This window comes from Melanerpes formicivorus, unplaced genomic scaffold (genome assembly GCF_026170545.1).
Source record: "Melanerpes formicivorus ecotype bairdi unplaced genomic scaffold, bMelFor1.0.p_v2 SCAF_1, whole genome shotgun sequence".
Classification (NCBI taxonomy): Eukaryota; Metazoa; Chordata; class Aves; order Piciformes; family Picidae; genus Melanerpes; species Melanerpes formicivorus.
In genome coordinates this window covers 5,197,116-5,209,714 of record NW_027142353.1, presented here as the reverse complement: position 1 = coordinate 5,209,714, position 12,599 = coordinate 5,197,116, and the positions used below count along the sequence as shown (strand labels likewise).

Below are 12,599 nucleotides of genomic sequence, written 5' to 3'. Positions count from 1 at the left end.
TTAAAATAGAAAGTGTTGAGCAAGTTAGAGGTACAAAAAAACCTCACAAAGATCAAATCTATGTACAGAGCAGTGCAAAAACCAACAGCATAGTGAGGTCCTGGCCTTTTTAGAAGTATGTGCTGAGGATGCTTTATTATGACACTGACCATCCCTTTGTCCCCCTTGCAACTCATACTTTCATAGTATCATCAAAGTATCAGTCAGGGTTGGAAGGGACCACAAGGATCATCTAGTTCCAACCCCCCTGCCATGGGCAGGGACACCACACACTAGATCAGGCTGCCCAGAACCAGCTTTACATGAGCCTGGAGAAGAGGAGACTCAGGGGTGACCTTATCACTCTCTACAACTACCTGAAGGGAGGTTGTAGACAGGCTGATGATGGTCTCTTCTCCCAGGCACCCAGTACCAGAACAAGAGGACACAGTCTCAGGCTGCGCCAGGGGAGGTTCAGGTTGGATGTTAGGAAGAAGTTCTATACAGAAAGAGTGATTGCGCTATGGAATGGGTTGCCCGGGGAGGTGGTGGAGTCGCCGTCATTGAAGGTGTTCAGAAGGAGACTTGATGGGGTGCTTGGTGCCATGGGTTAGCTGTTTGGGTGGGTTGGATTGGTTGATGGGTTGGACGTGATGATCTTGAAGGTCTCTTCCAACCTGGTTTGGTTTATTCTAATATTCTAATGAACATTAAAATAATACAATGACGGGTTACATCCTGCATGTTTGATAATGGAAATTCCTCACTAAAATTCCACCTAAATACTACTTTTACCCAAGCTGGAGTTGGTTTGAACTGGGAACAGGGAATTTGTGGCAGGAAAATGAGTGCTAATGCAAGCCAACATGTGATTGTTGTTTTCCTTAGTGACAGTCTCAAAAGATGGGAAGAGTCTTCTCTAATTCTGGCTCTTGATAGTGCAGTTTTTCAGGATGGGGATAAGGACTCTGCCACCCTTAACCAATGGCACCTACATTCAGATGTTAGCAGCTATGGAGGTGATGGTGAGAAGTGTTAGAATGAAAAAGGAGTAGGAAAAGGAAACATGGTGTGGCCTGACGGACCCTGGGTCATGTGTGCACAGTTTTCTTCAGGCAGAGAACATGAAACTTACTTCCCATTGCTTCTTTCTTTTGAAGCTGACTTTAGTGTCCATCTTGATCACATCTTTTTCTCCTTTACCAATGAATGGAATAAGACAATCTCATGGTGAAATTTTAAAGGGAAACCCTTTTTCTTTTAATGGACATGCAATATTTAGAAATAATTGGAGAAAGGATTAACTTCCATATGCTTGCGAAGAGCAATAACGAATCCTTCTAGCTCATTGTGATAGTTACTCAGTTCACTGTTGTTCCCATCTCCCACAGTTCATCCATTCTCAGTCATCCTTTAGCAATTTGCCTTCTGCCTTTTTTGCCTCTTAAAAAAAAACACATTTTTTTTTTTAATCTTACTTTCCCCAGTTTTTAATCCTGTCCCTGGTGGTTTTTTATTAACACTCTTTCCAGTATTTAATATTTTTGGTGTTTTTCTAATTGAAAGCAAAAAATCCTTCCCCTGGTAACTCATAATCCCTTTCAGTACTATCCGTATGTCTGAACAGCAGCATTCAACTGTCTAACTCCCTTCCTACAGCAACTCTTCACCCCAAACTGGCACTTAATTCCCTGGCATACATTCCATAGGACTATCCCCTTTCCTTTTTAGTCTGCAAAGACTGGGGAAAGGTTGGCCTCTTACATTTTTCCTTCCTCACAGCTGCCTTGAGACCACTGTCCCGCACCACATCCTGGTCTCCAAACTGGTAACACATGGGTTTGATGGGTGGACCACTAGATGGATAAGGAACTGGCTTGATGGCCACACCCAAAGAGTGACTGTCAATGGCTCCATGTCCCAGTGGAGGCCAGTGACAAGCGGAGTCCCTCAGGGATCAGTCCTGGGACCTGTCTTGTTCAACATCTTTGTGGGTGACATGGACAGTGGCATTGAGTGCACCCTCAGCAAGTTTGCTGATGACACCAAGCTGTGTGGTGCAGCAGACATGCTGGAGGGAAGAGAGGCCATCCAGAGGGACCTTGACAGGCTGGAGAGGTGGGCACAAGCCTCATAAAGTTCAATAAGAGCAAGTGCAGTCTGTCCTCTCCTATGAGGACAGACTGAAGGAGTTGGGGCTGTTCAGTCTGCAGAAGAGAAGGCTCCCAGGTGACCTAATTGTGGCCTTCCAGTATCTGAAGGGGGCCTACAGGAAGGCTGGGGAAGGACTTCTCAGGATATCAGGTAGTGATAGGACTAGGGGGAATGGAATGAAGCTGGAGGTGGGGAGATTCAGGCTAGATGTGAGGAGGAAGTTCTTCACCATGAGAGTGGTGAAACCCTGGAATGGGTTGTCCAGGGAGGTGGTCGAGGCCCCGTCCCTGAAGGTGTTTAAGACCAGGCTGGATGAGGCTCTGGCCAGCCTGGTCTAGTGTGGGGTGTCCCTGCCCATGGCAGGGGGGTTGGAACTACATGATCCTTGTGGTCTCTTCCAACCCTGAATGATACTATGATACTTTCCCTGTCCTTTCCCAATCATTGCAAAAAGGCAAGAATGGCTGAGAACAAAAGTTCTGCACATTGTCTAGTTAACAAGATGGGAACAAGGGAAGTTACTCATTGATGGCCTTATCTTGCCACTCCATGTGAAAATACTTCAATGTATCAGGAAACTCATCAGAGTCAGTGGTCTTACTTTGTGTATTTTTGAGCCCAGTGTGTCCTAATGAGAAAGAAGAATGATTTTTTTGTAGAAAATAGCAAAAAATCTTAACTATAAAGGATCCCACGTGAGCTGAAACACTTGAATTCCTTCCAGCTAGTAAAATAGCCCTCCCAGCAGAATGTTTCTGTGCTGTGTTCAGCCTCAGTCTCGCCTTTCTAGCAAATGATTCATAGAGTATCCAAATGTTGTTTCAAAAGCCTTACAGACACTTGCACAGACCAGAATACATTGCACAATTTTTGGGCTTATTTATCCAGAGATTTGAGACACAGTCTCTTAGTGCCTCAAAAACATGTATTTCGAGTCAGGAGATACCAGAATAGTGGAGACTACTTTATTGGCTGAAATTCATCATTCTCACCTTACAACTTGATTTTGTTAAAATAATAGTTTTCTCTAGTATAACATCCAACCATTTCTGTATACAATTAAGGCATATTTTGGTGGTGAAGCTCGTTGTGATGCTGAGGCTGGACAAGGAGATGACTATGATCCGAGAGAGCTTATTTGTGGTGCGTGCTCTGATGTTTCAAGGGCTCAGGTAAGCAAAGAACTTCTGTTTGTGATTTTTGGGTTTTTTTATTCTAAAGCTCCAGGTAGCTGAGCTGTGCAATAATTTGCAGTCATTTGTAATTATCCTATCCTATCCTATCCTCCTATCCCTTTCCTATCCCTATGCCTATGCCTATCCCTATCCTACCCCTATCCCTATCCTGTCCTATCCTATCCTATCCTATCCTATCCTATCCTATCCTATCCTATCCTATCCTATCCTATCCTATCCTATCCCTATTCCTATCCTATCCCTGTCCTATCCCTATTCCTTTCCTATCCCTATCCTATCCTATTCTATTCTATATAAAGAACATAGAATTGGGTTGTGAGAGCCTGGTGCTTCATTTATCAGCTTCTGTTTTCCTCCTGTTCAGATGTGTCCCAAACACGGTACAGATTTCTTGGAGTACAAATGCCGCTACTGCTGCTCAGTCGCTGTTTTTTTCTGCTTTGGGACAACGCATTTTTGCAATGCTTGCCACGATGACTTCCAAAGAATGACAAGCATCCCTAAAGAGGAGCTCCCACACTGTCCTGCAGGTAGTGTTTTTATAAAGCGAATGCACCGGGGTGAAGGCTGAGATAAGTAATTGGGTTTAATTGGCATGGTTATCTTTTCTCACACCTAATTTTTAGGAGAACAACGGGGCTAGTCATGCACATTTGAAATGATACTGGAATGGGTTTGTTCTGTGCCTGATTTTGATTGTGTGTGTGTGTGTGTGTGTGTTTGCTGGTGGGTTTTTTTCTCTCAATAGTACAATCAAGAACATAAAATTGTCATAGAATTGTTTCACTTGAAAAAGACCTTTAAGATCAAGTCCAAGCATTATCTGACTACCAGGTCTGGTGCTAAACCATATTCCCATAGGACCTCATCTGTCTTTCAAACATCCCTCAACTGGTTCTTTGTGGAGCCTATTCCAGTGTTTGGTAACCCCTTTAAGTGAAGTTTCTTCTAATACCCAATCTAAACCTCCCCTGGTGTAACTTCAGGCCATTTCCTTTCATCTTAGTGCTTGTTACACCACCTCACCATGGCCTCCTTTCAGGTAGTTGTAGAGAGCAATGAGGTCTCCCCTCACTCTCCTCCAGACTAAACAACCCCCATTCCCTCAGCTATTCCTCCTAAGACATTCTCAGGACCCTTTACTAGCTTCATTCCCTTTCTCTGGACTCAATCCACTAGCTCCATGTCAGGCTTGTAGTGAGGGCCCCAGAATCACAGTATCACAGTATAACTTAGGTTGGAAAGGACCTCGAGGATCATCGAGTCCAACCTATCAATACAGACCTCATGACTAGACCATGGCACCAAGTGCCACATCCAATCTCCTCTTGAACACCTCCAGGGATGGTGACTCCACCACCTCCCTGGGCAGCACATTCCAGTGGCTAACAGCTCTCTCTGTGAAGAACTTCCTCCTCACCTCAAGTCTAAACCTCCCCTGGCACAGCTTGAGACTGTGTCCCCTTGTTCTGGTGCTGGTTGCCTGGGAGAAGAGACCAACCCCTTCCCGGCCACAACCACCCCTCAGGTAGTTGTAGAGAGCAATGAGGTCTCCCCTGAGCCTCCTCTTCTCCAGGCTAAACAATCCCAGCTCCCTCAGCCTCTCCTCATAGGGCTTGTGCTCAAGGCCTCTCCCCAGCCTTGTTGCCCTTCTCTGGACACGTTCAAGTGTTTCGATGTCCTTCTTAAACTGAGGGGCCCAGAACTGGACACAGGACTCAAGGTGCGGCCTAATCAGTGCAGTGTACAAGGGCACAATGACTTCCCTGCTCCTGCTGGCCACAGTATTCCTAATGCAGGCCAGGATGCCATTGGCCCTCTTGGCCACCTGGGCACACTGCTGGCTCATATTCAGGTGGCTGTCGATCAGCACCCCCAGGTCCCTCTCTGCCTGGCTGCTCTCCAGCCACTCTGACCCCAGCCTGTAGCACTGCATGGGATTGCTGTAGCCAAAGTGCAGCACTCAGCACTTGGACTTGTTGAATGCCAATTCATCAAGTCATCACACTGCTCCTTTAAACATTAGTCACTTTGATAAAGGAAGACATTTCAATTTACCTGCACCAATTCAGACTCCAGATACATAATGATGAGTTTAAAATTACACAGTAGAGAATTCACACATTAAGTGATAACATCTCTGCCTGTCATGTGCAAACTTTCCTTCCTAATCTTGTGCCATTGATTTGGTCTCATATTATTTCCCTTGCTGTTGACAAAAAGCGAGTTGTTTTTGATTAAAGCATTTACTTGAAGAAAGTAAACAAAACAACAATAGAAAAACCAACAAAACAAGCCAAGCTTCCTGGTGTAACCTTAGAATCACTGTTTACTGCAGACTGTAGCTCCTGATATTATTTATCGATCTTGCTTTCTGATTGCTCTGATTTCTTCCACAGTATTAATAAGAGGAAACTTATTTTAGAGGGTTGGGGTTTTTTTTGACTGTGTGATAGCCCCTTTCAACTCCTGTTTCTTAAGCCTTCATTTTTAATACCTTCCAAATTCAGGTACTGGATGTGTTACCTTCACTTAGCACATTTTGGAGGCAGTGTAATACATGGTTATTTACATCCCTTGCAGGCAATAATATTCCTCTTTTATTTTTTTTCTTCCCCCTTGAATTCACTGCAGGTCCCAAAGGTAAACAACTTGAAGGAACAGAATGTCCACTTCATGTTGTCCATCCACCCACTGGTGAAGAATTTGCTCTGGGTTGTGGGGTTTGCAGGAACGCTCACACTTTTTAGACTAGCAAGGGTTTTTTTCTACCAGAGCAAAACAGGTGCCCTCATCCCTCAAGTGTCCTGAAAACCGAAGTCCAGCTGGGATGAGGACCGGGACCATTTCATAACCCAGGAACAATATAAAAGTGCAAGAAGGATGCCAAATACCATGTAGATAATTCTTGCTGTGAGATTGACTTTTTTTTGAACTGAGACATCCAAACTTGTGAGGTGTTTGCATGTGGCCATTACAGTCATTGGCTAGGAAACATTGGACATTTACAAATTAATAATTGCTATTAAAGGGTCTGTGTGTCTGTGGACTATGAATGATGCTGGCTTTCAGGAGAAAGGAAAAAAATACTGATTATTGTATACTGACTTTTTGTAATCTTGTACAATTGTAAGGCATCACAAGTGGGGATGGGAAAGAGGAATATTCTGGTTTATTTCCTAGACTGTTATACACAAAAAAAAGTGTTAGGAAGGCGTCAATGTAACAAGTATCATGCTGTATATAAAGGTATCAATGTTTGTCCTGTATAAGAATTAAATTACAAACAGCAGTTTCATTTAAACTTCTGGGTTATGTTTGAGCCTGAAATTTTAATGAAGTGCAATACTGAGTGTGCCTCATATCTTGCAGCTGTAAACATAATGGAATGTACATGTCAATAAAGCCACTGTACATTTTTATACAGTGAAAGTCTAAGGAATGTGTAAGCCTCTTGCTTTCAGAGTTTGTTGGGTTTTTTTTTAATGGGAGAGGATGTCTTAGACTTATTTCTGCAAGTTCTTAGAGTGGGAAAGTTTATCAGCCAAACTGGTGGTTATGGAAGTACTTAAGAGGCAAAAAATGCTGCTTACATCTTCTAAAGAAAAGCTACCACTCATATGGAGTATCTCCATTTCAGTTTCTGACTATGTTTTAAAACATCACACCAGCCCTTATTTTATTTTCAATCAGTTATTAAGGATATAGAATAGAATAGAATAGAATAAACCAGGTTGGAAGAGACCTTCAAGATCATCGCATCCAACCCTTCAACCAATCCAACCCAGCTAAACAACTAACCCATGGCACCAAGCACCCCATCAAGTCTCCTCCTGAACACCTCCAATGACGGCGACTCCACCACCTCCCCAGGCAGCCCATTCCAATGGACAATCACTCTCTCTGTATAGAACTTCTTCCTAACATCCAACCTAAACCTCCCCTGGCACAGCCTGAGACTGTGTCCTCTTGTTCTGGTACTGGCTGCCTGGGAGAAGAGACCAACATCCGCCTGTCTACAACCTCCCTTCAGGTAGTTGTAGAGAGTGATAAGGTCACCCCTGAGTCTCCTCTTCCCCAGGCTAGGCAATCCCAGCTCCTTCAGTCTTTCCTCTTAGGGCTTGTGTTCCAAACCCCTCACCAACTTTGTTGCCCTTCTCTGGACACACTCCAGCAAGTCAACATCCTTCCTAAACTGAGGGGCCCAGAACTGTACACAGTACTCGAGGTGCGGCCTAACCAGTGCAATCTTCAGTATTATATCCCCCCACCTTTACTACAAATACTCTTTTGCCACAAATCCCATTTAATAGAGGCCCAAGTTGTCTGCTTCTCTGTAGTGAAAGCAAAACGTTAATTCAAGTAAGGAACTTGTCCTGTAAGATTCTCCCTTCAGTGATCCTTACAGGTCCCTTCCAACTCAAGATATTTACTGGTGGACTTGAACAACTGCTCTCACAGTTAGAGATACTGGTAGATGGCACTCAGATGTGTCAGAGGACCTTTATTAGATGAACCATGGGATCCATCTCACCTGACTTCACCTATCTGTGATGCCCATGTCTGTCTGCACTTCAGAAGAGCTGGGGAGAAACACACCTCCAAAGTACAATTAATCTTACTCGAAGTAGCATAGCATTGTGGGTCATTCTCAGGTATGTGAATGTTACTACAAGAAATATCAGTAAATAGAAGCTGGAAGTTTTAACTCTCTAATGTATTTCATATTACTGGTATAACAGACATTTAATAAAAGAATTCATGTGGCCCTTGTTGACATGAGAGGGTATAGTGTGCTCAGTAGTAGCCAGGGGGTCAGAGAGATGGCAGACACAGACAAAAGTTGTCAAACATAGGGCTTGCCCCAGACATGCAATGAAATATGCCTCATAATTTTTTAGAACAGCTAACAGTCACCCAAACAACTGAAGTTGTGACAGTGAAGGATTTCAGCTGGTGGGGATCTGTTTGGAAAGACATCAGGAGGCATGGGGTACTTGGCAAGTTCTTGGTAAATTCAACATATTTGAAATAAACATGCTGTATGAAGCAGAGAAAGCAACTGAAAGATGCCTTTGCTAGATTTGAACTTGACTGAAAGGCAGCTTAGATGAAAGCTGTGAAGCGACAACATTGATTCTGAAAGGGAAGGACAGGGGGCGGGGAGAAATAAGGCTCAGCAAATTGACACAAGTCTTAAGTAAGATCCTGCAGGAATCAAACAAAGAAAAATACTCTTAGGGGACTTGATGTCATCTTTAGAAGAGCAACCTATGCTACAAGCAGTTATCTGGGTGCAAATAAAGGAGGTAAGTGGTACTGAGCACTCAGCTTGGCCAAGCCAGGGACAGTATATTGAAAAAACTGATGAGCAGCAGATGAATAATGGGGAGGAAGGTACGAGACAAAACTTTAGTTTGCAGTGAGCATAACCAATTACAAGTAGGCAAGGCCAGCCAGAGGGACCTTGACAGGCTGGAGAGGTGAGTCATGGCAAGCTCATGAAGCTCAACAAAGTTGAGTGTGAGAACCTGCATCCGGGTCAGGGCAATCCCAAGCACAAATACAGACTGGGTGGAGAAGGGGTAGATAACAGTCCTGAAGAGGACAACTCAGGGGTGATGGTTGATGAGAAGCTCAACATGAACCACCAGTGTGTGCTTGCAGCCCAAAAACCCAAATGTATCATGGGCTGCATCAGAAGCATGGCCAGCAGATAAAAAGTGATACTCCACTCTTCTGAGATCCCACCCAGAGTGCCATGGGCGGCACAAGAAGGGCATGGAACTGTTGGAGTGGGTCCAGAGGAAGGCCATGAAGATGACCAGAGGGCTGAAACACCTTTCCTGAGGCTGAAAGACTAGAGGTTATTCAACCTGGAGAGGAGAAGGCTCCAGGGAGACCCTACAGCAGCCTTCCAGTATTTGAAGGGGGCATACATGGATTGGCTGGAAAGAGACTTTTTACAAAGGCATGTGGTGACAGAAGGGCTTCAAACTGGAAGAAGCCAGACTTGGATTACACATTAGGAAGAAAATCTTCACCACGAAGCGCTGGAGCAGGATGTCCAGAACCATTCTGGAGGCTCCAGCCCTGGAAGTGCTCAAAGACAGGATGGATGGGGCTTTGAGTAACCTGGTCTAGGGAAGAGGTTTCCCTGTCCTGAGCACTGGAGTTGGAAGTGGATGATCTTTAAGGTCTCTTCCAACCCAAACCATTCTGTGAATCTATGATTCTAAAAAGTGCTCCTCTACCTGCAAAGATGAGGCCCTTCAGACCACAAAAAAAGGCCAGTAATTTCAAATAACTTCAAAGCCTTTATTAGAATGTCAAGGTGAAGCCAATGTGGTGTTTTCATTCAGTCAAGGTTATTCCCACATTGTTCTTCACTTACAAAAACGAGAGAGTATGACTCACCTGTCCAAATTGTGTCTATACTTGTAGGTATTTGCTTCAGATGTAGTCATCTTTGGTGGGGAGGGGCAGGCATATCTGGGATGTGGTTCATTTCATGTCAATATAAAAGACAAGCTATCTGAGCAGCTCAGAACTGATGACTCAGCGTTTTTCAAAGTTAAGCCATCACCACCTGCTCTGCAATCTGAAGCAGAGCAAATGTTTTTGACCCATGACACCACAACCATCAGCATCAAAGCATTTTTTGTTTCCTTTTTTGGGTGGTGGTGTGTTTTGGGGTTTTTTTGAGGAGATGCTGGGATACAAACAGAGAAAAAGTTTGAAGTGCTTTTCCATGTTTGTGGCTCTGTGTTCCCTGATTAATGGGGATTTTTTTCATAAACAGATCATCAGCCTTTTTCCTAGCATAGCACTGTACACATTCTGGCAGGTAAAGGGTTGACATTGTGGAGTGGGGCTTGACAGTTCATGTTTCAATGTTGTCAGAAGTGTTTGGAAATGTAAGTTCCTTAATACAATGGTAGATGTAAAAGGTGCAGAATGATGTTCTAAGGACTCTTCTGTTTGTCACACAAGAAATGGGCTGTAGGGTTACCTATTAGTTGGCAGGTATTGCAGTAAATTTGGGTTATACTGGTGGTTAGAGTACATCAGGGTGTACACAGGACAGAAGACAGAATAAAGCAGAGTCCAGTGTATTTCAGGATCTCCCTATCATACTATTAAGATGTCTTTATCAACCCAGCTCCTGCGGCACTCCCTACTCATTTATACTCAAAACCTCATAGCACCACCCCACTACTCTTCATCAGGACTCTCAGGTGCTGCTTCCTGGCCTAATCCACCACTGACAAGCTTTTTTCACTCTCTTTGTTGCTTTCTGACAACTGTTTCTCCATTTCAGGAGCCTCTTCCTGCACCCAATGTGCAGAAGCACAGCTGCCATGTGGGGGGGGGGACAGAACCCCACTGCTGCTCTTGCTAGCTGAGCACACACAGCCAAGGAGACACACAGCAGAACCCAGAGCTGCCAAACCCATGCTAAACCATTTTAAAGCAAACATAAGATGTTATAAAGATGAAAGAGTTTTTTCCCTGTGTAAGTACACAAAGAGGAACCTTACTTTAAGTGTCCATAATGCAGCTGTCAGCCAGTAGCTGCATTTACACCAGGGATTTCAGCACTTCTGTGCTTCCAGGTCATGGATTAAATGTCTGTAATACAAACTTAGTTCAGAGGGCATTTGGTTTATCACAGTATCACAGTATATTAGAGGTTGGAAGCGACCTCCAGAGATCATCAGATCCAGCCCCCCTGCCCAAGCAGGATCATTTAGGGTAGTCTGCATAGGAATGCCTTTATAAATAAGTCATAAATGCTTTTATGACTTTATAAAAGTCATCTTTCTAATTGTAAACTGACTAGAAGAGGACTCATTAAAACAAAATACAAAGAGAAAACTTGCCCAAAAAGGTTCCTGAAGACAAATTACCTATGGTGGAAGATTAATGCACATATTTCAGAGTGGTTTATATCTGTCCACAGGTTCTTGACATAGGTCCCTGTAGGTCTTAAATTCTGGAAAAAGGAGTTACAGAGAGCAAATAAATCTGAGGATTTTGACCCACTATCCTTTAGAAACTATTTGAGTGTCACACCACAGTTACATAGGTTTTTAATTTTCCAGGCTTCTCTTTCATTTTGGATTAATAAGAGTATTAATTGAGGATACTGAGATGACAGTGAGGAAAGGACATGGCACCACTACATGCAGTTTATAAAGTGGACTGTGTGAGGGAAGTGTTCCTCCCAACACACTACCAACCATCCCTGCTTGCTACTCCAGGGAGATGGCATAGCCAAGCCTGAGCATCAGGCTCTTGGGTAGAGCACAACTCCTCTGCGTAATGGTTGTGCCTGAGACACTTCCCTTCTATGCTGTCCCAGACATTCACGTCACCACAGCTCCCCCTGCACTGATCTCTACTGCTGATTACAGTTAGATGCCAGCACAGGCCACTAATCAGATCAGTGCCAGCTAAGATTGCTGAATGCCTCTCCAGCAGCCTCACGTGCTGTGCTGCCAGCTGTTGATCCATGGCCCACGCAATGGAAATGCTCAGCTCTTGTTTGCACTGCCCTGTGTGCCGCAGCTCCATTCAGACTGAGCTCAGCACCTGGCCAAGGCGAGGCCACAGCACTCCCACTCAGATCATACATCTTTAATTTACAAACAGCTTAAACTTTCACAGGTGTACCCACCCACTGAGCACAAAATGAACAGTAAAAGTTAATAAGCCACAGGCAATTAATCAGTCACCATCAGGGCGTGATAATCTGTGTCCTCATGGAATTGTGTTCCTTAATCACGATACTTAGTTTATTGTTTCACCTAAACAGAGGCTAGCTAAAGAGCTTCAGGTCCACCCCATCATTCAGGGCAGATATCAACTGTAGAATTTTACTACAGGCCTTTCTTTAACCCATGCCAGACACTGCAGGTGACTGAGAGTGTAGTCATTGTGCCACAGATGCCTCATGATCCTTGACCCTAGGCATACTGGAAGGGCTATGCTGTCACACACCCCGTCCTTACTGCTGGGGTCTATCAGTGATGAACTTTTGCTACTAAACATTCTGGGTAGCAGGTTTGTCACACAGATGCCACCCCAAATACAGAACAATAAACTAATTACAATCAATAGTACAGCAGTCAGGTGCAATGGGACATCACAGCTAGCCAGTGAGTTTTGTCAGGTAATGGCCAGCTCTGCAGTCTATTGGGATTGAGTGGGCACCTAAAATGGGTCTCTGTGCTCTTGCTAAAGGTTTTGCATTGGCAGTCTACTGCT

General features: G+C 44.2%; 1 protein-coding gene across 14 annotated transcripts in view; it reads left to right on the top strand.

Moving 5' to 3' along the window:
• Window positions 1-6,767, top strand: part of MYCBP2 (MYC binding protein 2) — a 197,443-nt gene extending 190,676 nt beyond the window's left edge. For all 14 annotated transcript variants that reach the window (XM_068155980.1, XM_068156571.1, XM_068156486.1 and 11 more), the window contains 3 exons: window positions 3,198-3,305; window positions 3,694-3,859; window positions 5,964-6,767. In XM_068155980.1, the coding sequence (XP_068012081.1) occupies window positions 3,198-3,305; window positions 3,694-3,859; window positions 5,964-6,079 (390 nt within the window). In that variant the 3' untranslated portion in view covers window positions 6,080-6,767. The remainder of the gene's footprint in view (window positions 1-3,197; window positions 3,306-3,693; window positions 3,860-5,963) is intronic.
• Window positions 6,768-12,599: the final 5,832 nt, after the last annotated feature.